This window comes from Pyrus communis, chromosome 7 (assembly GCF_041283825.1).
Source record: "Pyrus communis isolate YQ-2024b chromosome 7, ASM4128382v1, whole genome shotgun sequence".
Taxonomy (NCBI): Eukaryota; Viridiplantae; Streptophyta; class Magnoliopsida; order Rosales; family Rosaceae; genus Pyrus; species Pyrus communis.
In genome coordinates, this window is record NC_142571.1 from 24,804,188 (window position 1) to 24,831,059 (window position 26,872).

The window sequence follows — 26,872 nt, forward strand, 5'->3', positions numbered from 1 at the left end:
TGCTTACTAATCTATCTATTCTATTAAGAGAAGAGGGTTTGTCAACTTTTTACCCTCTTTTCTTTTAATTTTGTCCTCACTTTTAAATACACAAGGTTGACATGAGGAGGGTAAAATAGTAATTTTGTATATTTTGAACTTTTTCCCCCTTTTTTCTATTTTTCCCTCACATTTGATACACAATATTTACATAAAAATGGCAAAATAGTAATTTTATATCGAAATATTTACATAAGATTAAAAAAATTGCCCCCTTTCTTCCAATTTTACCCTCACTTTGAATACACAATGTTAACATGAGAAGGGGCAAAGTAGTAATTTTGTATCTTTTGAACTTTTTCCCTTTTTTTCCTATTTTTTCCACACTTTAGATACACAATATTTACATAAGAAGGGCAAAATAGTAATTCTATATCGACATATTTACATAAGATAAAAAAAAATTCAGTTATTAAGAGAAATTATCTCACTATCATTTTTTCATACACGTAAGTGAAATCATGATGTTTTTTGGATAGTTTGAATGAAGTGAAGCGGTTGCGCTTGAGGAAAACGTGAGAGGAGGTGGACGGTTGTACACACACACAACGTGTGCTCATCTGCTAGTATGCCTTAAAGAAAACAGATCCGGTTCCAATGACTATACAACATTTTTAACCACCACCGCTAGAACCTTCAGCAGGAACGGTTTCAGTTGGAAGCATGGTGCCCGTTGCATCAGAGACTCGCCCTGATTCACCCTGCTTAGTCTCTGACTGCTCTAAAATCGGATCACGGGAAACTTCAGACTGCAAGGATGGAGCAATTTTATTTACATGCAGCCATGTCAACTCCCACAAGCTATCATCTCCTACGTCACTTTTCTCCACAAGAACTCCCCTTAAAATCATTACGATTAAGGTGTTCTTAAGTAGCTCCGGCACTTGGTCCCGTAGCTTCTCACATTTTCTCCCTCCAACTTTCACCTTCATATAATTTTCCATTCGATTGAGAACACCCAGCCATAGTTTGCTGAAGGTTGTTAACTGCGATAGCTCGGGTAGTAACTCCAGAAAAACTTTGGACAAGAGCTTCAAGGCTAGGATAAGCGTGCCTTCCATGTAGCGGTATTCCTTTGGGGAGTGTCCCTGTGCAATTTCAAGCAAGTCATCAAGCATTGTGAAGATCACCGTGTCAAAGCACTGTAACCACAGGCCATGTGGAAGAGGAATCCCATCCACTCCAGTCAAGCACTTCCGTAACATGGACAAAGCATGGTTCCTAACCTCTTCTCTCTGGTCCAAACAAACTTTTCTCAACCCCTGAACAAGCCGCAACCACATTCGCCCAATATCCTGAGACATTTTCACAGCTTCTTCCTCATTCATAGATTGGTTAGCGTCAGAGGCCCACCTTGATAAACAATCAACAGAACCTGCCATAAGATCCAGTGCGCACACAGATCGCTCCACCTCTCCAACACGAGACTCAGCAAACTGCCTTGATGCGTCAACACAGAAAACATAATTGGCAGGAAACAAATGAGCTCCTTCAGACATAATGAAGAACAGTGCATCGAACCCAGCCTCTGAAGCTTCTGGGTGCGGAGCAGTAATGGAGAGTAGTGATGTAGTTATGCGCCACCCCAATTGTGATCTTATGTGAGAGGCATTTGCTTTCACAAGGCGACCAACTTCCTGCGTAATTTGCTCACAGTATGCATCCGCAACCCGAGCATCAAGCTTCAAAACAAGTTGCAATGATCGCAAAAGATCATCAGCAAGGTCCTCCTTATAGGGAAGCAGCCGCTGGCAAATCCGAAGAAGTCCAAAAACAGCCTTCTCTACCAGGGCACAAGGCATCACGGTAGACTGAACAATGTTCGATATGTGCTCGTACACAATCTGCCAAAGAAGCATAATCCTATCCCTGTTATTTAGGGTAACAGCTATCAGCAACTCCAAACAGAAAACTGCAGTATCTTCATCCTCAGGTGAGCTGCTCCCTTTCTGGGGTCGTCCTCCAGCCCAGATGAGTGCCCGTGCAAGCTGTAACAGGGATTTAGCCTGCAGAAACTTGCTCTCCGAAAATATGCTATCAATGTGGCACTTTTGAATTGTTTGAAGGGTGCGCTGATGAACCACAAGTTCTTCTTCAGTAGGCTGTGATCTCGGCTCCTCAGTGTCAAGAGATAATAGCTGAGTAAACCGGCCCATCAATCCAGAGGATTTCCTAGGAGTACTCAGAGGGGGCATAGGAACGGATGACAGAGAATTGGTTATGGCCTTGCCATGACCTGTGTCAGCAGAAAACTCAGAATCACCAGCTGCTTCACTGGCCACAAAAGCCGACAGAAGACCAAGTTTGTGTAATCTTAAGATACAGTCAAGAACACCTCTCCAGCCTGTGCGAATGTGATCACCATATGTATTGGCAATCGTGAAAACTGTCACTGTTGACATTCTAGCTTTTGGGTCATCACCAAAGGCTAAAACAGGTTCCTCATAAGATGACGAGTTTAAAAGGGTTGTAAACTTACAAAGAGACACAACCAGATCGTCGAGCACATCTTCAAAATGATAGCATGCTGCAATCTTTGCAACAGATAAAAATCCATCAATGCATTTTTGGTAAATCTCTTCATGTTCTGCATGATCAAATACCACAGAAATGGCAGCAATTGTGGGGCCTGACATTATAGCAAACATATCCTGGTCAAGGTAGGCTCTGGTATCGGATTCAATGAATGGAGCATTCTTCTTAGATTTGTGTATTAAATCAATCCAACGGCTTGGGTTCATTTCAGGATAACCAGCACCTTGTTCTGGAGTTGTGCGGATCTCATTCTTGCATATTGAGTGGTAAAGCTCTGAAAGGAATTCTCGAGGTAAATCATCACCTCCATTGATGTGTCGATTATTCCGAATGAAATCCTCCTCTGTCATCTTCTTCTTCACCTGAACATTGTGCTGGTCCGTGTTGAGCAATATAATTGAATATGATAACACGAGAGCAGAATCCTTGTTAGCCAGAATTTGTGGTGATTGCTCATAATATCTCTCTGAGAATGCTTCAAGCACCCTTTGTATTTTTTGTGATTCTCCAGGCAATCGAAATGTCTCCAGAAACAGTCGCAGTGCAGTATCCAAATGCATGTCTTGGAAATCAAAGGTACCAGCAAATTTATTAAGAACCTGAATACAAAACTCATCATGGTTTCCCAGGAAATCCCCAACAAGATTCTTGTCCAACCCAGCAGTGTACCTGAAAAAACAGGCCACACTTTCAGGATCAAGTTTGTCAGGCAAGAGATGGGTTCCTTGGAGGAACTCCAGCCCTTTCTTTGGGTCATGGTTAAAATGATCAGCTCCAATCATTAGTCCTCTCTTTATGTGCTTCCTTCGGCGAACAAATGGAACCCAATGAGTCGGATCACTGTAGTTGTCACATTTCATCAACCAGAATGGAGTATACTCATCAAGATTCATAGGGGGAGCTTGAACAGCACTAACTGAGCCATTCCCTGCCCTCTCTGCCATTCCCTGAATAATAGCAATAAGACCATCCAAAGCAAGAATGTGAATTGAAGACAAAAGCAAATTAACAGGGAATGCACTCTTTGACAACATTTTAGCAAGCTCTTCAAAGACATTATTGCAAGTTATGTCACAATCTAAGTTCGCGTACATCTCCACCATGAAAGTTTTCTGTCGGCAGAAGTCCACAACAGACTCCATGGCAACCTCCTGCTGCTGATAAGAAGCCCCATACCTGCTTTGCACAAGCCTCAATATCACACATGAAAAGAAAGCCTCAAGCTGTAGCTTAAGTTCAGTGCGGAGATGGTGATACAGATTGAGGACAATGCTGCATACCATTGAAAGAATAAGTGGACTTGTTGATAGGCCAAACTGCATCAAATTTTGAAACAATTCATCCTGAACCAAACTTAATAACTTGGTGTGATGCCGAATGGAGGACCCGCCTAACTCTATAGCGCAATTAACCAAACCCAGTGCAAAAAGGGGGACATCTTCGTCAAAAGCTATGGTATTATACCTGGGACCCGTTCCTATATGCTCAACCACATTTAACAATGAACACAGGAAGTCAAATATTTCCACCATGCAGGGAATCCCAAATGGCTCAGCCATGAGTTGCACGTCATATTGATCAGCCTCCTTCCTGCTAGAACCACCAGCTGTCTTTTCATCAATCCCAGATTCTACAAGACCTGAGGAAGCATGCAAAGCAGGATTTGTAGATAATAGATGACTATCAAACTGAGAAATCATGTTATCATTCTCCAATTGTCTACTCCCAGAAGCATGCTCATTATTTTGCCCTGCAATCTGCACAAGAAAAACACCATAAATTCGTGAATAAGAAAAGTATTTAAGACTGGACATCTGCAGGTCTAACTTCTTGTTTCACTCTCGAGAATTAACAGATCACCTCTATGCTAAGACCCAATAATACTTGTCAATTTTGATATTAGAAGTACCTCTCCATTGATGGTATTGCTTCCATTTGGCAATGCATGTTCAGCATGGTGAACATCTGGAAGGTGTGAGAAAATACATCTAATAATTTCATGAATTGTGTGGCGAGCTATCCGCTGCAACAACTCACCTTTTGTTCCCGCTTGATGGACAATACGGAAACATGTGTTCACTATAATGCAAACATGCTGATTGGTCAAAATAACAGATGCTTTACTCTTCATGCAAGCTAGAAGAACCTGCAGTATCTTCATCAATACCACTTCTTCTGATGCAGGATCAGTCACCTCAAATCGGCAGCCAGTGACTGCATCAACTAATAAGTGCATGGCATCTTCAACATTTAAGGAATTTTGATTGATTACATCAAGTGTTAAGATATTGTAAACAGAAGACAAAGCCACACCAGTAATTGGTGCACCAGTTTCATCCGATCTAATCACATCCAAAAATGGCCGGAGATACGCAGAAGGATTGATGGAATGCATATGGTGCTTCCATGAAAAGATTTGCCTGCGTAACGCCTTTAAAGATTGGATTAGAGGGTGTTCCAGTTGATCATCACCAGACACATAGCGTCCTCCCCATCTTACATTCCTCCTCATAACCGCTAATACAGTGCCTATTTCTGAATTAATGATGCATGCTAAAGTAGCATGATTAGAATGCGTTGCATCACATTCCCCATGTTCTTCCTCAATTTCCTGGATTCTACTTTGCAGCTTCAGACGCCCCATCGTTCAACAGAACCCAGATTCTACCAGTATTTCCCAACTTCTACGACCGAAGCAAAGTAGCATATGGGGTATCGCATACTTTCAAGATCTACCAAGCTTAACATACCCAGTAGAAATCCAACATATCAGCTAACCGGGCAATGAAACTACACAAAAGTTCATAACTATTAGCACCAAATTCGAACAATCACGACCGCCATGGAATCATTCAATGACATTATAAATCTTCATAAAACCTTAAAGTATTCGACAATTTCGATTCTAATAATAATATAATCCATATTCCAAAGACTCAAGATTTGATTCTAATTAGAAAATTTGAAACTAAACAAATGCTAATCAGCAGCTCCCAAAGAAATGGGAGTGAAAAGGAAAGTGGGGATTCGTAGTGATCTTTAACATTTCGAATCCCACAGTTTGGGTGCCTCAGATTTGGGTGAGAAAAGGAAATTCAAATTCCGAATTTCATATGGGCACTAACCCGGAAGATTCCCGCCCTTCGACGGCAACGGCGATCTCATGCCGGAAGCCTCTGAGTCCGGTTTCGCGGTGGTTGCCGGCTCTAATCGTCAAGTTCGGGTTCGACCCGTTCACCAACCACCTTGGTACCAGATGTCTTGGTGAACTGTATAACAATGGTTTCCGCTGTTTTGTGCGGGCCATAAAATGGGATCTTCCAATATATTCTCATCAAATGTGGACCGTCTGATTTCTTTCATTTTTCATGATGCCCATAAAAAAATATCTTTTTTTGTTTAATACAAAGAAAAATTATTGCCCTTCAAGATCAAAAGATATGTAGTAAAATCATAGAGAATTCGAACGTACAACAAATATTATGGGTCAAATTTGAGACTTCAAAGATATAAAAACGAAAAGTATTACTAAACTGTATATTAATTAGTATAAGAATTGTTATTGGCATTTCAAAAATCTTATTTGTCACTCCAAACTTTTTATACTTTGAAAGAAAAATATACAATAGTGTATAATGAGATTTTTGAAGTACGTTAATTTTGATTTATTCATAATTATAAACTTGTTATGATACGGCTAAAATTCAACATATCATGTTATTTTGTAAATCAACTTGAGGGCTCAGAACGAAAAAGCCAAGCTCAGGTTTGCCTCGTAAAATTTGATTTACGTTAACGGAAAAGAAAGAGAGTTTAAACTCAAAATGCAGTGAGTTAAAAAGGTGACGTAACCTTGTAGTTTGCTTAGAATGATGGTTTTTACAATAATTATGTCGAAGCAATTTCATCGAATAAATTTCATTCCATATGACTTTTCGGTCTTTTCCCACATTGTTGAACCCCTCTGGTTGTGAAAGCGTCAAAAGTTGAATTCAAATGCTGGGGGAAGAGCTGTATTGCCCGTAATCTAATTCCTTCTCTACCCACACAAGACTCAATACCGCATCATCAAATACCAACTTTCGCAACCAAACATCTTTCAGACAACCGCATCAGTAGAAGTCAGAACGAACCAACAATTTGCGATGCACGAAATTGGAATCATCGATGTCAAACATGGCACGATAGATGCCGAGTAAAAATACGAGTCACGTGTGGCAATCGTTGAATTCTGTACATTGATGAACAAGGCAGTACAGAAACATAGATGGATTCACTAGCTACCTTTAGGCAAAGAGTAACACTGCAACAGAATTATCCGGAGGCAAATGAAGGAAGACGAAGATGAGTACAAAGAAACGACCAATCCGCCAGGTTTTTCAAACACTAGTATGTATATCAGTTCCCTCTGTAATAATCCACATCTAGCAGCTCTACAAAAAAAACAATCAAAGATGTCGTCTGCAAGTTTCTGTAACATAAAAGTTTCGTAACAGGATGCCTCCTACAATAACTAAGTATTCGGGATCACGCGTGCTTATTAACGTGCACGAACAGGACCAGTTCTAGTTGCAAGCAACTATACAACAGGCTAATTTGCAGTGCCAGAAACTTCTGGCGACGCCATTTCAGTTGGAAGTACATTACCCTTTTCATCCGAAACTAGACCTCCGTTTTCACCCAGCTTAGTCTCGGGCTGCTCTGAACCTTGATTGGGGAAAACCTCAGATTGCAAGGATGGAGCAATGTTATTGACATGTAGCCATGTCAACTCCCACAAGCTGTCACCTCCTAGAGCGCTCCTTTGCACGAGCACTCCCTTTAAATTCATCACAAGCAAGGTGTTCTTAAGTAGTTTGGGTACTTGGTCCTGAAGCTTCTCACTTTTTTTCCCTCTAACTTTCACCTTCATATACTTTTCCATTCGACCGAGAACACCCAGCCATAGTTTGCAGAAGGTTGTTAACTGTGATAGATCAGGAAGCAGCTGTAAGAACACCTTGGACAAGAGCTCCATTGCAAGGATAAGAGTGCCTTCCATGTTGCGGTAGTCCTTTTGGGAGTGTCCCTGTGCAATTTCAAGCAAGTCGTCAAGCATTGTGAAGATCACCGCATCAAAGCACTGTAGCCAGAGACCGTGTAGAAGAGGGATCCCATCCACTCCCGTCAAGCACTTCTGCAACAACAACAAAGCATGGTTCCTGACATCTTCTCTCTGGTCCAAACAAACTTTTCTTAGTGCCTGAACAAGTCGGAACCACATTTCCCCAATATCCTCAGACATTTTCACCGCTTCCTCCTCGTTCACAGCTTGCTTAGCCTCACAGGCCCACCTTGCTAAACAATCAACAGAACCTGCCATAAGATCAAGTGCGCGCACAGATCGTTCTGCCTGCCCAACGCGAGATTCTGCAAACTGCCTTGAAGCATCAACACACAGAACATAGTTGGCCGGCAACAAGTGGGTTCCTTCTGACATAATGAAGAACAGTGCGTTAAACCCAGCCTCAAAAGCATCAGGGTGCCGGGCTGTGATAGAGAGTAAGGATGTAATTGTGCGCCACCCACCATGGGATCTGATGTGAGAGGCATTTGCTTTCACAAGGCGACTGACTTCCTGTGTAATTTGCTCACAGTAAGCATCAGCAACCCGAGCATCAAGCTTCAAGACAAGCTGCAGGGATTTCAAGAGATCATCAGCAAGGTTCTCTTTATAGGGAAGCAGCCGCTGGCAAATCCGAAGAAGTCCAAAAACAGCCTTCTCTACCAGAGCACAAGGCATCACAGTTGACTGAACAATGTTCGATATGTGCTCATACACTCCCTGCCAAAGAAGATCAATCCTATCCCTATTATTTAGGGTAATAGCAATCAGCAACTCCAAACAGAAAACTGCAGTATCCTCGTCCTCAGGAGAGCTGTTCCCTTTCTGGGGTCGTCCTGCAGCCCAAATCAGTGCACGTGCAAGCTGTAGGAGGGATTCAGCCTGCAGAAACTTGCTCTCAGTAAATATGCTGTCAATATGACACTTTTGAATTGTCTGAACGGTGCGTTGATGAGCAGCAAGTTGTTGTTCAGTAGGCTGCGATCTCGGCTCCTCTGTCTCAAGAGATAAGAGCTGACTAAACCGACCCATCAATCCAGAGGATCTCCTAGGAGTGCCTATGGAAGGTACATGAACAGATGAAAGAGAATTTGATACAGGCTTCCCAGGCCCTGTGTCAGCAGAAAACTCCGACTCATCGGCTGCATCACTGGCCACACGAGCTGGAAGAAGACCAAGCTTGTGTAATCTTAAGATGCAGTCCAGAATATTTCTCCAACCTGTGCGGATGTAATCACCATACCTATTGGCAATTGTGAATAGAGTCACAGTTGCCATTCTTGCTTTTGTGTCATCACCAAAGGCTAACACAGGCTCCTCAACAGATGATGGGTGTAAAAGGGTGGTAAACTTACAGAGTGATACAACCAGATCATCCAGAACATCTTCAAGATGATGGCATGCCGAAATCTTTGCAACGGCTAAAAATCCATCGATGCAAGTTTGGTAAATCTCTTCATGTTCTGCGTGATCAAATACCACAGAGATAGCAGCAATGGTAGGGCCAGACATTATAGCAAACATATCGTGGTCTAGGTAGGCTCTGGAATCAGACATGATAAATGGAGCACTCTTCTTAGATTTGTGCATTAAATCAATCCACCGGCTTGGGGTCATTTCAGGATAACCAGCACCTTGTTCTGGAGTTGTTCGGATCTCATTCTTGCATATTGAGTGGTAAAGCTCTGTCAGGAATTCTCGAGGAAGATCACTGCCTCCATTGATGTGCCGATTATTCCGAATGAAATCCTCCTCCGTCATTTTCTTCTTTACCTGAACATTGTGTTGATCTGTATTGAGCATTATGAGTGAATATGACAGCAAAAGCGCAGCATCCTTGTTAGCTAGAATTAGTGGTGATTGCTCATAATATCTCTCTGAGAATGCTTCAAGCACCCTCTGTATCTTTTGTGATTCTCCAGGCAATCGAAATGTCTCCAAAAACAGTCGGAGTGCAGTATCCAAGTTCATATCTGCGAAATCAAAGGTACCTGCAAATTTATGAAGAACCTGAACGCAAAACTCGTCATGATTTCCCAAGAAATCCCCAACTAGATTCTTGTCCAACCCCGCAGTATACCTGAAAAAGCAGGCCACGCTTTGTGGATCAAGTTTGTCGGGCAACAGATATGTTCCTTGGAGGAACTCCAGTCCTTTCTTTGGGTCACGGTTAAAATGATCAGCTCCAATCATTAACCTTCTCTTTATGTACTTCCTCCGGCGAACAAATGGAACCCAATTACTAGGATCACTGTAGTTGTCACACTTCACCATCCAGAACGGAGTATACTCTTCCAGATTCACTGGTGTATGTGCAGAAACAGATCCATTCCCCACTCTCTCGGCCATTCCTTGAATAACAGCAATAAGGCCATCCAAAGCAAGAATGTGAATTGAAGACAAGGGGCAATTGACAGGGAATGCACTCTTTGACAACAGATTAGCAAGTTCTTCAAAGACATTGCTGCATGTTATGTCACAATCTAAGTTAGCATACATCTCCACCATGAAATTTTTCTGCCTGCAGAAGTCAACAAGAGCCTCCATAGCAACCTCCTGCTGCTGATAAGAAGCTCCATATCTACTTTGTGCAAGCCTCAATATCACACAAGAAAAGAAAGCCTCAAGCTGTAGTTTAAGTTCAGCTCGCAAATGGTGGTACAAATTAAGAACAATGCTGCACACCATTGAAAGAATAAGTGGACTCGTTGACAAACCAAACTGCATAAGATTTCGAAACAATTCATCCTGAACTAAACTCAATAACTTGGGATGATTCTGAATGTGGGATCCACCCAACTCTAAAGCTGAATTAATCAAAACCAAGGCAAAAAGAGGCACATCTTCATCAAATGCTATGGTATTAGATCTAGGTCCCATTCCCATATGCTCAGAAACATTTAACAAAGAGCACAGAAAGTGCAATATTTCCACCATGCAGGGTACCCCATATGGCTCAGTCATGAGATGCAAATCATATTGAACAGCCTCCTTCCCAGTAGAAACCGCGAGTGCATTTTCATCAATCCCAGGTGCTACCAGGCCAGAAGGAGCGTTTGATGCAGGACTTGTGGATAATGGCTGACTATCATACCCAGAACTCACATTGCCATTCTCCAATTGTCTACTCCCAAAAGCATACTCGTTATTTAGGCCGGCAATCTGCACAAGAAAAAACAACCACAGATTCACAAAGAAGTTCTAAACATTGGACACCTGCGCATCAATTAATAAGTTTACACTGTATAATCAACAGAACACATCTAGGCTAAGACCTAATGCGTGCAAACTTTTTTAGTCGCAGTACCTCTTGTTTTCTAGTAGTGCTTCCATTTGACAGTGCATGTTCAGTGTCGTGAACATCAGGAAGGTGTGAGAAAATACATCTAACAAGTTCATGCATTGTGTGGCGAGCTATCCGTTGCAACAACTCGCCTTTTGTTCCTGCTTGATGAACTATACGGAAACATGTATTCACTATAGTGCAAACGTGCTGGTTACTCAACATAACAGATGCTTTACTCTTCATGCAAGCCAGAAGAACCTGTAATATCTTCATCAATACCACTTCCTCTGATGCAGGATCGGTGACCTCAAATCGGCAACTAGTGATGGCATCAACTAACAAGTTCATGGCATCTTCAACATTTAAGGAATTTTGATCAATCACATCAAGTGTTAAGATATTATAAACAGATGACAAAGCGACACCAGTGATTGGTGCACCAGTTTCATCCGATCTAATCACATCCAAAAATGGTTGGAGATACACTACAGGATTAATGGTATGCCACTGATGCTGCCATGAAAAAATTTGCTTGCGCAATGCCTTTAAAGACTGTACTAAAGAGTGTTCCAGCTGATCATCACCGGATATATAGCGCCCACCCCATCTTACATTCCTCCTCATAACCGCTAATACAGAACCTATTTCTGAATTGATGATGCATGCCAATGTAGCTTTATTTGAATTCATTGCCTCAAAGTCCTCGGATTCTTCTTCAATTGCCTTGATGCCAGTTTGCAGCTTTAGACGCCCCATCTCTGAACAATATTCTTTTGAATAGAACCAAAGTTCTAGCTGTATTTACCACCTTCTATATAGAGAAGGCAAAGAAGCATAGGCAACACATACCTAGTTGAAATTCAACATATCAAGTAAGCTAACTTAAGTACAACAATTAATCAACAAGCGTAAATCAAAATGATCGTAATCATATCATATGCAGACATTTAAACTTCCATAACCACTACCACTGATTTTCAACAGCCATGACTGGCCGGCACCCACCCTCACTGCCACTGTAACCAATATCACAACCATAACTTCCGGTCTCGGTCTATAATTTAAATGTCTCGCTCTATAATTCATATGTCTTTAAATGTACACATACCATTTAAACACACTATAAACAACATTTAAAACCTACACTGCCTTCACTAATAAAAACATAGTCAGGTGGTATGCATCATACTTAAACTCCAACTATCAGTTGAATAAAACTAAAATTTCAAGCAACGGAAAATTACTCGTAAATTTCCATTAGAAAAAGTAAAGATTTGAATCTAAACAGATAACTTAAAACCTAAAACAAACACTAAGCAGCTCCTCCCCCCCCCCCCCCCTTCCGACATTGGCCCTTCCAATGCTGAATCCCAAATTCGGACGCCAAATGTGCTCCAAAACATCAGATTTAGCAGAGACTGAAAATTCAAATTCCAAATTTTCGTTTGGCTACTTACCAAACAGTCCTGCTTTCCACCTCGCCGGCGATCCCGAGCTTGACGCCTCCCAAATCCGGTTCCTTCCTCTCCCCCACCGGTTCGGGCACAACTGCAAGCTTCGGGTTCGACCGCTCCGCTTCTCTGGTAACAGATCCGGCGCGATCCATTAAAATCAGGAAAATAAAAAACGCAAAAAAAATAAAAATTCGGAATGCGAAGGAGACTTCATGCGAGTGAAGTTGCGTGAGAGAGAAGAATTTACCTTGGTTGGAAAAATGGAAAAGCGAGGTCGAATCCCTAGAGTCCGGCCAAGGATCTAGAGGACGAAGAAAAGAAAAGTAAACGAGGAAAAGAAGAAGAATTCCACCGTGTTTTATTAGTTTGGCTTTTTTTTGGGTCTGAAAAGATAAATGTATTAATCCGATATTATGGTACAGGCTAACTCAAGGGAAGGCAAAATTATTCAAGTACGTTTGGGTGAAAAAAAGATATATAAAAGTTCAGCTCAATTAAATAAATTAATACGGGAACCTAAATCTCTAATTTTTGACCACAGAATGCAGTGTCTGTCACTGTTACAGCCATACCGAAATGGTAACACTAGAGAAAACGATCGAGGGATGAAAATGAACAATACATCGTAGCACAAAAGTAGCAAACCCACAACAAGAAGCACACCACATCCATCCAGATTTCTTCATCAAAGATGCAAAACCAAAAGATAGGCATTAGATCCAAATCCCATTCACAAATCCCAGCAAATATATATGAACATAGTAACACATTGATAGAAGGTTAGGCTAAAGGGTAAGTAAAATACCCTTACTTTGGCCGAAACCACAATACACTTGGCCTTGATGGAAATCCGGTAAGTCGTTGGGGGGGGGCATATTTGACCCAAAGTCTGCAAATCAAAGCAAAGGATGGGATGAGGATGGTTGGGGAAGGGATGCAGAGGGGAAAAGTGAGGGGATATGGAGTTTTGGAAAAGAATGGCCAGAGGAGAGGGAGGGGTAGAGAGGAGGGACATGAAGTCCAAAAGTGAGACAAACTCACGGAAAAGTTTGAGACAAAACTCAAGGAAACTGAGAAAAATCTTAGGGGAAAATTGAAAAAGAGAGAAGATAATCAGGAGAAAAAAGGAAAGAGGAGAACAAGTAATTTGGACAAGGATAGCCACCGGCACCCAAGCCAAAGGCTAGGGCCGACGGCAAAGGAGCTTGCAAGGTTGAGAAACCAGAGAGAGTCTCACACGTTTTCTCCGTTTTACTTTTTAGCCAAAATGGTTATTTTAGATTGGCATAACTCATCACTTTAATCGTAAGGTTTAAAACCAATAAAAGTGATCCCATTGTCAATCATTTTAGTTCTTTTATTAAAAATTTCCATCAAATTGAAGAAACCACCCGCTCAAGTTGAGGAGTTGATTTGGCAAAAATACTCTCAATAAATCTCAAGAACCAAAGCGAAGAGTTATACCAATCTCAATGACTGTTTTGGCTAGAACACCTATTATTTAATTTGTGTTTGGGAGATTGTGAGAGAAAACAACTTTTTTTCCGATTGGATACTTAAGTGTTGATTACTGTGCTTGTTTTCTATTTGTGATATATCACAAAATTTGCTTATTCTACGATATTAAAAAACTACCACTTAGTACTACGCTAGTGATATTTCTCTTCACTTGTAAGTGAAAGATCTTAGGTTTAATTCTCGTCAAATGCAATGGTAAACCACAAACTTCACCCACTCCCTTACCTCTTGAGAATAAAATAATATCGTTTAAATACTTACAAACAAAGCTACATTGTGATGAGTCTCTTTAACAAATATGCTAATAAAGTTTGTTATTACGATGATATATTTCTCTCTAGTTATAAGTACACGATGTCTTAAATTCCACGTATAAATTCAAATTGCAGGATTTGGGGCTCTCACTCATAGGTGCGAGCAAGCGGACAGAACCCCGGCCCCATTTATCCATATTCAGATCTCGCTCGTTATCCGCTGACACAAAAACAGAGAAAAAAATCCGACTGGAAATTCGCAAATGGCGCTTCTCAACGTCTCCATCTGCTCTTCCAAACTCCCCCCAAAACCCTCCCTCTCTCTCCCCCATAAACCTCACCCTTCCCGCCAACACCTCCCTCTCTCCGCCGGCTATCCTCCGCCCCAGGTACACTGCGCTACCTCGCCTCCTTCTCTCCTCCATTTCCGCTTATCTCGCACTGCGCACACCCGCGTACGTTAGCCAATTCGCTCTGATGAATTCTCACTTTTCAAATTTCCTGCACAGCTTGTAAAGAATCGCCTGGAAACTTCTGGAAGTTCTGTGTTGTCGCTGGGAGAGTCCGTATGTAAGGCGAGCCTTATCGCTCTGCTCTCGGCCTCTCTGTTCGTAGCCAATCCTGCATTCGCCTTTAAGGTAAGTGTTTAATCCTGAATTCCAATAATCTGTTTGGTTCCGGAGAAAGTGAAGGAAAATTACTCAATGTACTAAGATTTCGTCTCGTTGTTGGTGAAAGGGTGGGGGTCCGTACGGTGCGGAGGTGACTAGGGGCCAGGACCTCACCGGCAAGGACTTTAGCGGCAAGACTTTGATCAAGCAAGACTTCAAAACGGTCCAAAATCGATCGAATTTGTTATATGCAAAGCGTTTGATGCTTTTACATTCGAAAATTTTGAATCTTTGTGTGTTGATTTTGTTGCAGTCGATATTGAGGCAAGCGAATTTCAAAGGCGCCAAGTTATTAGGTGCTAGCTTCTTTGATGCTGATTTAACAGGTACATTTGTTTTCAATTATTTATCATCACGAATGCTGTAACCTTCGAGTGGCGTTGGTACGTGTTGCAAATGTTTAGGAAGAACATGGTTAATGGGTTGTTTTGTTTACTGTGATATTCTCTTTCCAGGGGCTGATCTTTCTGATGCAGATCTAAGAGCTGTGGACTTTTCTTTGGCCAATGTGACAAAGGTGAACTTTGATGGAACATTCAATTTTACATTTGATTAATAAGAAACCCTAATTTAGATGTTCTGGCGTTCCACCATCAGTTTTGTGGTAAATGGTGAAAAATGTAGATAAGGGGATAATAGTGGGACTGAAAATGTTCCCAGTAACTTACGAATGTTCAGTCGATGAGTCTGAAGTTCCGATTTCCAGGAGTTATGGGGTTACAATGTGGAATAATAAGCAGAAGGATGAGAGAATCCTGGCTGTAATCCGTTGTTTGAGTCCTCTTAAGTTGGCAACATAGGGGGGCCACTTTTCTGGAGAATTTTACTTCTTTTCTCTACTATTTAATTTGGCTCAGTTTTGTTTCTTAGTAAGATTTGCAGCTCGAATTGTTAATCATGAATACCTCCACACCTTTAGAAAATTATCAGTCGGAAGCTCTCTTCGTGTTGTCATTTTTCGAGGATATTAGAGGGAAAAAGAGATTTGAGGTAGGTTAGAGTGATGGAGTTTCATGCTTTATCAGGTTTGTTTTGATCGGGGTCTGGTTAACTTGTGATGCAAGTGCCCTTCAAGCAAGTTCGCAATAGCATTCTTAATGGAGTTTCATTTGTTTTCTGTTTTTGAGATTGCAACGAGAATGAAATTGGTAGAGCTTTCCAATCAAGTTCATTAGAGAATTTTGAGGAATTTACCCTAAAATAGCATCATATTTAGTAGAAAACAGTTAAACCAGTCATTCAATCAGACAGCTAGCCTTCAGTAGTGGAAAATGCTTTCATCAACTAGTTTGGCTGAACCTTATAAATTTTCCACTTTCCCAGTTTTACAGTTCTGTTAGTTTCCACCCGAATGCAGTTACGTTCCCATCCCTTGGTCAATGCCTCAGGTGTTGGTAGTAACAGTTGGGTTCCACTGGTCCCAAAGTTCGAATGTCCAAGCATAAAAAATGAAGTAGGAAAGGTTTCCATAATGTTCTAACTTCTCACTCGCACATGTTCCACTTCTGCAGGCGAATCTGAGCAACGCTAACTTAGAAGGTGCAGTAGCCACAGGCAACACATCTTTCAAAGGGTCAAATATTACGGGTGCAGGTATGTCAAGATTTTGCTCAATGCTAATATTTCCTAATGCTTTGACTTAACCCTTACCATTCGGGACTTCATCTCAAGGTTTACTCTAATCCATTCGAGCTACGTTTAATACTACAAAGAAAATGGAAAATTAAACAACAAAAAAAAAGATAAGCTTTTCATCTCGTTGCTGTATCTAGTTTTCTTTCCAGTCTACACAGCAGCTTCAGTTTTCTTTGGCTAGTTTCCATGGAAAATAGATAATGGAATGTTTCCATTTCCTTGGGGCAAACCAAGCATATCTTAATTTTCTAGGCTGCGTAAATTCAAATCGAGTGTACATAATCAATTTTGGACGATTTTCTATGTATGTTGCCAGACTTCACAGATGTGCCTCTGAGAGAAGATCAACGGGAATATCTCTGCAAAGTTGCCGATGGGTAAGAATACGATACTTTATATCTACACATTCATCTTCACAAATCTGCTCCATTTTACAATGAAGCCACTGTTCTGTTAACAGGGTGAATCCGACAACTGGAAACCCAACACGTGAAACCTTGCTTTGCAATTAATAGATCATTGATCAAAATATAGGACGACATTGTAAGGAGGGAGTTGGTTAATATTGGATACACAGGAAGCTGCAATTTTCACGAATGGAGCGTGTTACTTAATCTGATGTAACTATTGTATGGTATGTAAGTAATTGTTCGTTCCATTTATTCAAACGCATACATGAACACACGTAAACTATGGCCAACCAGGTACGGTTTGATATACTTTTATCAGTTAACTTTCTGTACCATTCACCGTGTCACCATGTTTCATGTAAGTAACCATTGTCGGAGGCTGAGGTGGGCAGTCAGCTGAACTCTTGTCTGTTCATTGTTTCTCCTCCATTGACAAGGAAACCATTATTGGCATCGTCTTTCACCAGGTATTGCGTCTTACATTTATCGCAAATTTTCTTCGGTGACAGTAGTAATCTGCTTTTAGCTTTCACTTACCAATGGAACAAAGAGAGTTTAGCTCCACCTAGATTAGCAAATAGCAAACAACAGTAAACCTGTTAATGCTATGCGTTATCGTGTGTATTCTTCATTTGCTAGTAGTAGTGCGGCTGCTTTCAGGCCATTTGGTGTGTTTAGCTCCAACTGGTCAAGTTGCAAGTGCAATTTTAACTTTTGTTGTTGATATGAGCCTAAGGCCACTCCCATTCGAACTTTGAAAAATTGACACACACACATACAAGGACATCGAAAAATGACACGCTATTATTGTGTGCTATAAGAATACGATCACGTGATATAATTAGTTTGTGTGGTATAATTTGGGGTTTGTATGAGCCTGTTTAGATACATTAGCTTTGCCGTTCGTTCGTATTAACACAAGTAGACTAGTTATATCATGTGATCGTATTCCTACCAAATGCTTCTTGAGGATTACTTTCTTTAGCAGAAATAAAGAAGAGAGATTGAGATACAGAGGAAGAGAGAAATTACAAGGGGTAGTTGCTTAAGTGTGGACTAATCTAAGCCTTCGATTATTGCTTGAATTAGTTACATAAGTGGAACGGTTGAATAGGCTAATCTAGGATTTTTAGTCAAAATGGTCTTTGAAATTGTTATAACTCCTCACTTTGGTCCCTGAGATTTAAAATCGATAAAAGTGGTTCCGGAGATTGTCCACTATCAAACATTTTGGATATTCTGTGAAAAATATCCATGGAATTGAAAAAACCACTAGTTCAAGTGCAGGAGTTGATTTGATAAGAATATCATCAATTTAACGGATATTTCTCACGAAATGACAAAAATAATTTATGGTAGACAATTTCATAAACTATTTCTATCGATTTCAAATTTCAGTAACTAGTTTGGCGCTAATCTATAAGTAGTATGCTAAGCCCCCACAAAAGGCCTCTAAATTACGTAGTCCCGCAGCATTGCCAAATATCCTAAACAGACATAGTGATTGATTCTGTGGGTTTGCATGTCCTAATCCTAATCTCCAGATCTCCATTCGTTATGACTCCGCGGTTCTTAATCTCACAGCATTGCCTACGTGGAGCCGCCTCCTACAAAATCACACCCATTAGATTATACCACTAATCACAAATTAATCTGAAAACATATCCACTAATCTACTGTGCAACGTGGGAACAAACTCCCCTACAACGGGGATGATTGGGGAAGTACGTTAAGTTAGTTACTCCTGTCGTGTGAGTAACATATGATAATGCATGATTAATTTGAATTACTGTCGCAATAGCATTCCTAATGCATATAAGTTTAGGGCTCGTTTGGAAGTATTTTGAAATGATCGAAAGCGCTTTTGGTGAGAATATTTTTAGAATCAATCCTTTATAAAAACGTAAGTAAATCCTGCAAAAGCACTTGAATTACTTATTAGAAGAATGACACAACTCTAGGAATCACTTCAAGTTCTTTTACAACCCCAAAACATTTTCTCTGAAACCGCTTTCAGTCATTTTAAAAGTACTTCCAAACGAGTCCATCCAGCAAAAAAAACTCAAAACATATATAGGACCCATGTACAAAACAAGAGGAGTATTATCATTTATGAAAAGAGCTAGGGTTACCTTTGTCCAATAGCGAGGGTCCATCTTCTTTGAGGAGACTACAATCCTCTGCGTTGCATGGGCATATTCTGCTCTGTCGCATTGCTTTCCTTCACTAGCCACAAACCTCCTGTAAATAGTCACAGACCCGCCCCTAACAAATATGACCTGGTCCAAGAAATAAATGATGGGCTGCTGACACAGGTCGGAACTCACGGGTCGGGTATTGAATGTGAATGGTCCGTCACTCCAGGTCCCCCACGTCTTGAACGTCTGCAACGGCATCTGAAGATCCATAGCACCGATCAACGACGGGTAAAGCTGAATGGTGTAGCCCCATGAAACGGACATCGACCATTTACGCCGGTGGTCGTAGCAAAAACTTTGTTGTAGGATCCGCCCCGGGTCGAGCCGGTATGCACGAAGGAGGGACTTGAGTGAGTCTAAATGGGTCTGGTTCGGGAACATGGGTTTCATGGAGTCCAGGTGGTGAAGTGACACAAGTGGTGTCAATGGGTGCGCAGCTAAGATACCGTACGGGTCACCTCTGATATCAAACTGAAAAATTACAATATACCAAACAAAAAATACGATAAGCGTTTTGATTTATAAAATCATAAAATATTAACGTAATGGCGTGATACTACTGTCTTACTAAGTTTTACTAAGATTGAATACTGCTAGACTAAATAATCGTGTTTAGCAATTGAATTATAGGATATTTTTTTTTATAATTTTAACATTCTTAATAAGATGAGAGAAAATTGATTAATATGGTTTGAACATGTAAAACGAAGACCTACAGACACTCTGGTTAGAATATACAATTACAAGACAGAGGCTTAAGACCAAAAGGGTAGAAGAAGATCTGAGAAGACTTGGACAAAGACTCCAAGAAAATATTTGGATTACTTGATCTAACGGAATATTTGGCACAAAATCAAGCACAATAACTTTTTAAAATTTATACAACCAACTTCACTTAATAAGATAAAACTTTGTTGTTGTATCATTAATTTCGACCATACAATTATGCCGGTGAAAGCTAGTGCCTTAGCAAAATTCACCCACCAACCATCTTGCGTAAATGGTTGGAAAATTTGAAATGCGACGAAGCATGGAGGAAGATAGCACACAAAGACAAAGCAGAGCCGTTATTTTCACCGGGGCCACCCGAGAAACCTCCGACAAATTTTGAAACAACCAGTATCACACGTACGAGCGACGAAATTACCGTTCATAGTTGATCAACAGTGATCGCGAAATAGCTCAACCTTACGAGAGATATCACAAGTATTATACATTTCTATCTCAAGCCATGATGCACAAAAATTTTAATTTTCTCTCATGTCAGTGAAATTGTGCGAGACCAGTTTAAAATAGGGATATGATATCCACACATATTATTTTACTTTTCACACACCTCTGATTAATTTTTATTACTTTATTTTTTTCATTTCATTTGATTCGAGGATCTAAAATTAAGAAAATATATGAGAAATATAAAAGGGTGTGCACACCCTTTAAAATATGGTTATTGTAGCGTTTCAGTTGCATGGAACGGAACTGGATCTCCTCCTGAGCATAGGGTGGGGATCCTCCTAACCGGGTCATCTGGGTTTTGAAATTTGATCAATCTTACAGTTAAAGTGTGGACTGGAATGCTTTACGACTGACGTGTGGAAGCAAGCATTAGCTACCAACTTTTTTCAATTGCATGGCTCCATAAACGCCACAAAAACTGGTACAGTAAGTGGGTACATATTCCAAAAAATAATTTTTGATTACTAAAAAATGAGTAAGAACTCTTACTCTAAAAATTCTAGTTGGACAATCTAGTGTAGAAATGCATAGGTTGTTCGTAATACTTTTACCAATTATGTTCATCTGTTTTTCTACAATTCGATGATTAGATGATCTTAGTTTTAATTGAAATTTTGCAAAGACAATATTTGAACAGTGATTCATAGTGTGAACGATTCCAATCATAAACACAAAGTTTCATAAATTGAAAACGAACAATTTTAGATAAAAATCTTACGTATTGTTTGGGTAACCAAATATTATTCTATTCCAAAGTTTTTCTAAGTAAAGTGGTTAAAGACAAAGGAGATCGATTTCATGGTCATTATGTTTTGGGCCACTAAACACGCTAATATCTGTCGTAATAAAGTAATACAGAATATTCACGAAGAAAGTAATCCTATGAAGAAAAAAAATGCAACTTCAAGGACACGTATCCAACCTTTTTGCTATAAGACACGACAAGCCAAACACATGCATGCAGCTTTTAAATTCCTCAAATATTTAAAAAAAACAGAGCAACTATAATACTACCAATTATAATATGGTTCGGGAGCTTAAAATATTCACTTACCTTTTTAATAATAATAATAATTTAAAACAAGTTCATTTATATTTTCGAGTCAATGTTTTTTTAACAAGGGCAAAACTAAAATTTTTGTACAGTGAGCTATTATTATTTACGCAAAGATCAAAGTAAACTTGAAATTGGGCGTGACGCTCTAAGTAGCATTAAATTTCTTTCTTCCAAATTTTACATTAGAATTAGAACGTATTCTAATTCTAGTTTTATGTCGCTGTTTGTGAAAGGTTGTCAACTTCTTATGTAGGATTTACTCATTTGAAATCCAAAGAAAAATACTGCTACACCAATAATTCAACGGTGTTTAGCTCTAATAATTATTGTTGTCTGAGTTCAAATTTTGATTTAAGCTTTCTAAACGTGGGTTATCAAGGTTTTCCAACATAATTGACACTCGGGTCAATTAATTAAAACTATCTGTTATGATGATTGATGAGGTGAGGTGGCGGCTCACCATTGGGTCATCTAACCGAAATTCAATGACCCGCCCACTCTTGCCGTTAAAAATGCGTCACAAAACATTAATATTTTCTCGTATTTTGGACTTTTTTTTTTTAAATCTTTCCACGAATAAAATCAGTAAGGAATGTGTTATTCATATATTTTTTTGTTATTCTTAACATGTTGCTTATTAATTTATGTTTTTGATTTTTTTTGAATTCATAAAATAAAAAAAGTGTGGGAAGTAAAAAAAGGGTGGCGGATAGCATAGACTTTGTATTCCACCACCTTGTCCCCTAGCAGCTAAGTAAAACCACCGAGCACCGCCGCGTGCAACCAAAAAAGGCAAGAAAAGTATAACGTACCTGGTGGAACCCACCGAGTTTAGTGAGCGGCACACCCATCTCGCTGACGCAGGCCGATACCCGCTCATCGGAGCCGTAGAAATTAGAGTACCTCTCCAGACAGCCGTCCATCAGCTCGACCAGCTGTGCCGCGAGTGGGTAGCTGATCGCGAACCCGCCGCCGCCAAACGCCATGTCGTACGCGTGCATCACGTCCTGCTCCACGCTCTCCGAATTCCCGCCAATGTAGTACATCCGGCCGTGGTCGTACCTCGCCAGCACCGAAACCAGGTTGTCGGTGAAAAACACCGTGTCGTCGTCGCCCATCACGAACCACCGCACGTTGGGCAACCCGAGTTTAAAGCTTTCGTACACAATCCGGGCGATACGAACCGCCGATTGGGAACTCGAGTACCTGAACCGGGTCCAGTCCTCCGACACCCGATACGGAATGGAACCGGAGAAGTCCGTTTCGTTTTTGGGTTTCGCGTCGAGCCATACGAACCCGCGGGTCGTGTTCGGGTCCCACCAGAGTTCCGCTGACAGGCTGCGGTCACGCCACGTGGTGAGGGAGGCGCCGATGCCGAAGAGAATGTGGGTTATGTTAGTGGGTTCCGGTTCGGGTCCGGGTCCCGGTGCTACAGAGTCGGCTTGGGTCCGGACTAGGTCCGGCATGGGGAACCAGTGTGACTTGGTGGAGAAGGCGGAGAAGAGCGCGAGTGAAATCGACGTGACGAGGCAAAGGAGGAGGCCCAAGCGCAGGCAGAGGACCAAGTAGTCGCCCGTTTTTTCCTGGAATGCGAACAAGTTGGAAGCTTTGAGCTGTTCCTGCCGAGTCGGACTCGTTTTCTGCATTTTTTTTCTCACTTTTGCCCCAAAAACCCCTGCACAAGTTTTAATTTGAAACCGGTAAGTTCCCGGGGAATCGGGTATTTATGAAATTGCCCCGGACTGCAGAAAAATCTCTCATGTACGCCCAGACCCAGAAATTCTCGTATCAGAGCTTCTGGTTGAGAGACGATGAAAGGGTCAGGGTAGGAGGAGGAGTAGGAAGAATCCGTACGATGATAAAGAGTAAGAACAAATGGGTTTTAGAGAGAGAACGTATGTGAATTGTGTTGTGGGAGGAAGAAAAGAAGAAAATATATGAAGGAGGAGTGAGAAAGCTGGCTTTTACTGGTTACAGAGATGGGAAAATTGGGTGTGGTTTGTGCTGGCAGAGGTAACTATACGTACGCAATTTTTGGGGCGTCGTTCGTTTTGATTTTTTATAGGTGTAAATATTGTAAATATGGAAAAAATATGAGATGGGGAGGGTTACATATTTTATTTGATTTTTAGAGCAACTCCACTGTGGGAGTTTGCTCGGGGTACAGGCCAGGAAAAAGGGCCCGAGAGCATGGCATGATAGCTCCAGCGTGGGGAGCCCGATGGACAGTGGAGGCCCGAGCACCAAGACTGTGAGGAATTGTCAGCCCGCGAGCCCGAACTGGATCTGACGCAGGGTTGACATCTGCCCAATTTTTTTTGTCAGGCACGTGCACCTCATCCGCGCGTGGGGGCACGTCACCCGACACGGTTTCAGCGCCTGGGGCCCACGGCACAGTTTCAAAAAATTACCATTGGGAAGCCACGTGGCTTCCCATGGTTCGTTGGATCTCAACGGCTATATAATGTGGACCGTCCGATTTGCAATGGTAAAAAAAAAAGAAAAAAAATCTTATTTAATATCAACCGTTGGATCTGAGATCAAAGGTTGATATTATTCTCCTTTATAAATTAAAAAAAGTTTTAAAATTCAGAAATGTTACCGTTGTGCCACGTGGCACAATCTGGAGTGTTGGAATTCAATTTTTTTTTTTAAATTCAACAGCAGAGATTAATTAGTTGAATAAAAATATTTAAAAAATTGTAAAAAAATGAATAAAAATCCGAAAAAAAAATTGAAAGTTTTTTAAAAAAATTGTTTTTACTTTTCTATAAATACCTTCTCATTATCATCTACCTTACACCACAATTTCATATTTTCTCAACTACTTTCTACCAAATTCCTATCTTTCTCTCAAAGTTTCAATCCTTTTTTTTTTTCAACCAAATGACTACTGATGCAGGTACGAATTGGATGCCTCTTGAAGATATTGCATTGTGTACTAACTGGGTTGAAGTTACTCATAGTTCCCTTACAAGTAATGAGATGCAGTTGCGAGAAATGTGGAGTCTTATTCATACCAATTATCTTGAGAAAATGGTTAGGAAAAGAACCAAAGAATCGATGTACAGTGGTTGGAAATTACTTAGCTAATCGTTTAGTACGTGGAGAGACGCCTTGGCACAAGCCAGTACTAATATTCGAAGTGGGGAAAATTTCGCGGATCGGGTAACAATATATTATTTATTTGTTTGTACTATACCCAAATTTACATTATAAATATTTGTTTGTATTATTTATTTGTTACCTACCTTCATTATAATTGTGACAGCCCGTCCCTAAAAGTATGATTTTTATAATTTTTATTACGTGAAATTCTGGGAAAATCCTAGGGGCAAAGCATGATTTTCGAAGACGTATGTGATTCTCATATATTTTGTCATATTTCTTGACATATTTGGATAGAGCTCGACCTCACGGACGCGTAGGCATAGGTAGAAGTGAATTTGGAGTTACGGTTGAAGTTTTATTGAGTTATTGATTCAGCCGTACAAGTCACATGAGGTGACTCCGGCTAGCATGTTGATGAGCTGTTAGGTAGCATGTTGATGAGTTATTAATTCAGCCGTACATGCCACAATAGGTGGATTCGGCTGACATACCATTTCATAATGATTTATTTCACCTAGGTTACTTATTCTTGTTGAGATATTTGACACAACATAGCTGTGAGACTGTTATTTTGGTTATGATTTTGAGTTATAGTCATGCCTGTTATTTTCTGGGAAATTATACAAGTGTTAAGGCGAGGGGTTATTACTTTTGATAAGTGAATGGTTTTTGAAAAGCTTTGTTTTCACCCACTCACATTTTCTATCTTTGCAACCCTCCAGGTTCTAGTAGTAAAGTTTCCGTATCGACGATGATTCGTGGCACTTCCCAGTACAGGTGGCTTCTTATGATGGTATAATCGTTATCTTACCTTACTGTACTCTACTTATGCTCTGTATCACGTGTGTATGGGTCGTGTATTTAGGCACTTTTAGGTTTAAATTTATTTATAGTTTATACATTATCACACTTTATGGCTTTGTCACCTTCCAGGTGTTGGCCAGCATAGCTTGATTCGGAGTCCTAGTGGACATTCTGAGTCGGGGTGTGTCAAATCTCGAGCTCACCTCTCACAAACCCCTTTCGAACCTACACGAATCTTTGAATCTTCATCAATGGCATCCTTCATCTCAAAGCTCTCCGACGAGTGCAACAAATGTAAGGATTTCATCGACCGGAGCGCTATCAAAACGCTACACTTGGAGAGTGACCTAAACACGACTCATCAAATTCTAGGGCCACTTTTCAAAGACGCAGTGCCATCGTGCATCACCAACCTCCTCAAGGAACAGTGCCTGACACCCTTGCTGTTTATTTGTTACCTACTTTCATTATAATTATTTGTTTGTATTATTTGTTACCTACTTTCATTATAATTATTTCCTATCTCGCATTGTGTAGCAACTTCAAGCACAAGCTTGGTATGGTGCCAAAACCAAAACAAAAAATAAATCATTCAACCAGTGGGAATGTTGGAATATTGTCAAAGATTATCCTAAATTCAAAGTTGTACATGTCGGTCCAGAAGTTTTCATGAACATCACGCCTCTACACTCTACACCTTATCGTAGCTCGCATGTTCACGAAGATAAAGCAGAAGAAGTGCCTCAAACGCCCCCCTGAACAAGCGTCGGGATCGACCCGTTATCCAATTAGGCCTCAAGGTAAGAAGGCTTCAAAGAGAAAAATGAGTGCTTCGAAGAATGATTATGCAAAGTATATGAAACAACTTGCTCGCCAAGGTGAATTGACTTTGGTGAGGGAAATGGTGAAATTTGAGGCTGATAAAGCTAGAGAGGAGGCAACATCCTTTTGATTGGTTAAACAATTCTTCCTCTTGCTGATTGATTTCCCACAACATCCTTGAAGAAGAAGAAGAAGACATTGTAAAAATGAAGCAGAAACTATGAATAATGATAGAGATTTTGGTGAAGAATGAAGCAAAAACTATGAATAATGATAGAGATCTTGAGAAAACTGGTGTGAGATTTGTGAGGATGGATGGTGGATTACATGGAGGATTCATAAAGGATTAGGTTGTAGATAATGCCACGTGGCATGCCGTCATTCTTTAAAAATCTGATGGAAATCTATCCTCAAAGATTGTAAACAGATTATGACACGTAGCGCGACATGATTGGTTAATAATCTTATCGGAAATCCATAACCAATAATTGTACTTTTAGATAATGACACGTAGTGCAACGAGTACGATTAGAAATCTTATTGGAAATCCATCACCAATAATTGTCTTTTCGGATTTTATGACAAGTGGTGCAACGAGAACGATTAAAAATCTTATCCGAAATTACAAATAAAATTATTTTGTATTATTTTATAACTTTTCGGATAATGACACGTGGCGCAACGATAACGATTAAAAATCTTATCCGAAATTACAAATAAAATTATTTTCTACTATTT

General features: G+C 40.4%; 4 protein-coding genes across 6 annotated transcripts; 1 reads left to right on the forward strand and 3 right to left on the reverse strand.

Moving 5' to 3' along the window:
* Positions 1-381: 381 nt before the first annotated feature.
* On the reverse strand, positions 382-5,902 carry LOC137734920 (ARF guanine-nucleotide exchange factor GNOM-like). 3 transcript variants are annotated; one of them, XM_068474247.2, is made up of 3 exons: positions 5,700-5,870; positions 4,484-5,364; positions 382-4,331 (listed from the first exon to the last, which is right to left on the reverse strand). In XM_068474247.2, exons 2-3 carry the CDS (start codon positions 5,216-5,218, stop codon positions 654-656), a joined length of 4,413 nt encoding a protein of 1,470 aa, XP_068330348.1. In that variant the 5' UTR covers positions 5,219-5,364; positions 5,700-5,870; the 3' UTR covers positions 382-653. The 3 variants fall into 3 exon arrangements, with proteins under 3 accessions (XP_068330348.1, XP_068330350.1, XP_068330349.1); XM_068474249.2 differs by having other exon boundaries at positions 4,484-5,454; XM_068474248.2 differs by having other exon boundaries at positions 4,484-5,902.
* Positions 5,903-6,787: 885 nt separating this feature from the next.
* Positions 6,788-12,868, reverse strand: LOC137733782 (ARF guanine-nucleotide exchange factor GNOM-like). The gene is made up of 4 exons (XM_068472965.2): positions 12,666-12,868; positions 12,422-12,544; positions 10,986-11,813; positions 6,788-10,840 (listed from the first exon to the last, which is right to left on the reverse strand). The coding sequence occupies exons 3-4, from the start codon at positions 11,718-11,720 to the stop codon at positions 7,166-7,168; spliced, it is 4,410 nt and encodes a 1,469-aa protein (XP_068329066.1). The 5' UTR covers positions 11,721-11,813; positions 12,422-12,544; positions 12,666-12,868; the 3' UTR covers positions 6,788-7,165.
* Positions 12,869-14,292: 1,424 nt separating this feature from the next.
* LOC137734039 (Tetratricopeptide repeat (TPR)-like superfamily protein) lies at positions 14,293-17,372 on the forward strand. The gene is made up of 8 exons (XM_068473293.2): positions 14,293-14,579; positions 14,700-14,828; positions 14,929-15,024; positions 15,115-15,187; positions 15,317-15,378; positions 16,373-16,454; positions 16,813-16,873; positions 16,957-17,372. Exons 1-8 carry the CDS (start codon positions 14,454-14,456, stop codon positions 17,006-17,008), a joined length of 681 nt encoding a protein of 226 aa, XP_068329394.1. The 5' UTR covers positions 14,293-14,453; the 3' UTR covers positions 17,009-17,372.
* Positions 17,373-17,934: 562 nt separating this feature from the next.
* LOC137735537 (uncharacterized) lies at positions 17,935-23,449 on the reverse strand. Its single transcript, XM_068474965.2, has 3 exons — positions 22,210-23,449; positions 19,039-19,575; positions 17,935-18,513 (listed from the first exon to the last, which is right to left on the reverse strand). The coding sequence occupies exons 1-3, from the start codon at positions 23,041-23,043 to the stop codon at positions 18,394-18,396; spliced, it is 1,491 nt and encodes a 496-aa protein (XP_068331066.1). The 5' UTR covers positions 23,044-23,449; the 3' UTR covers positions 17,935-18,393.
* Between the last annotated feature and the right edge of the window lie 3,423 nt (positions 23,450-26,872).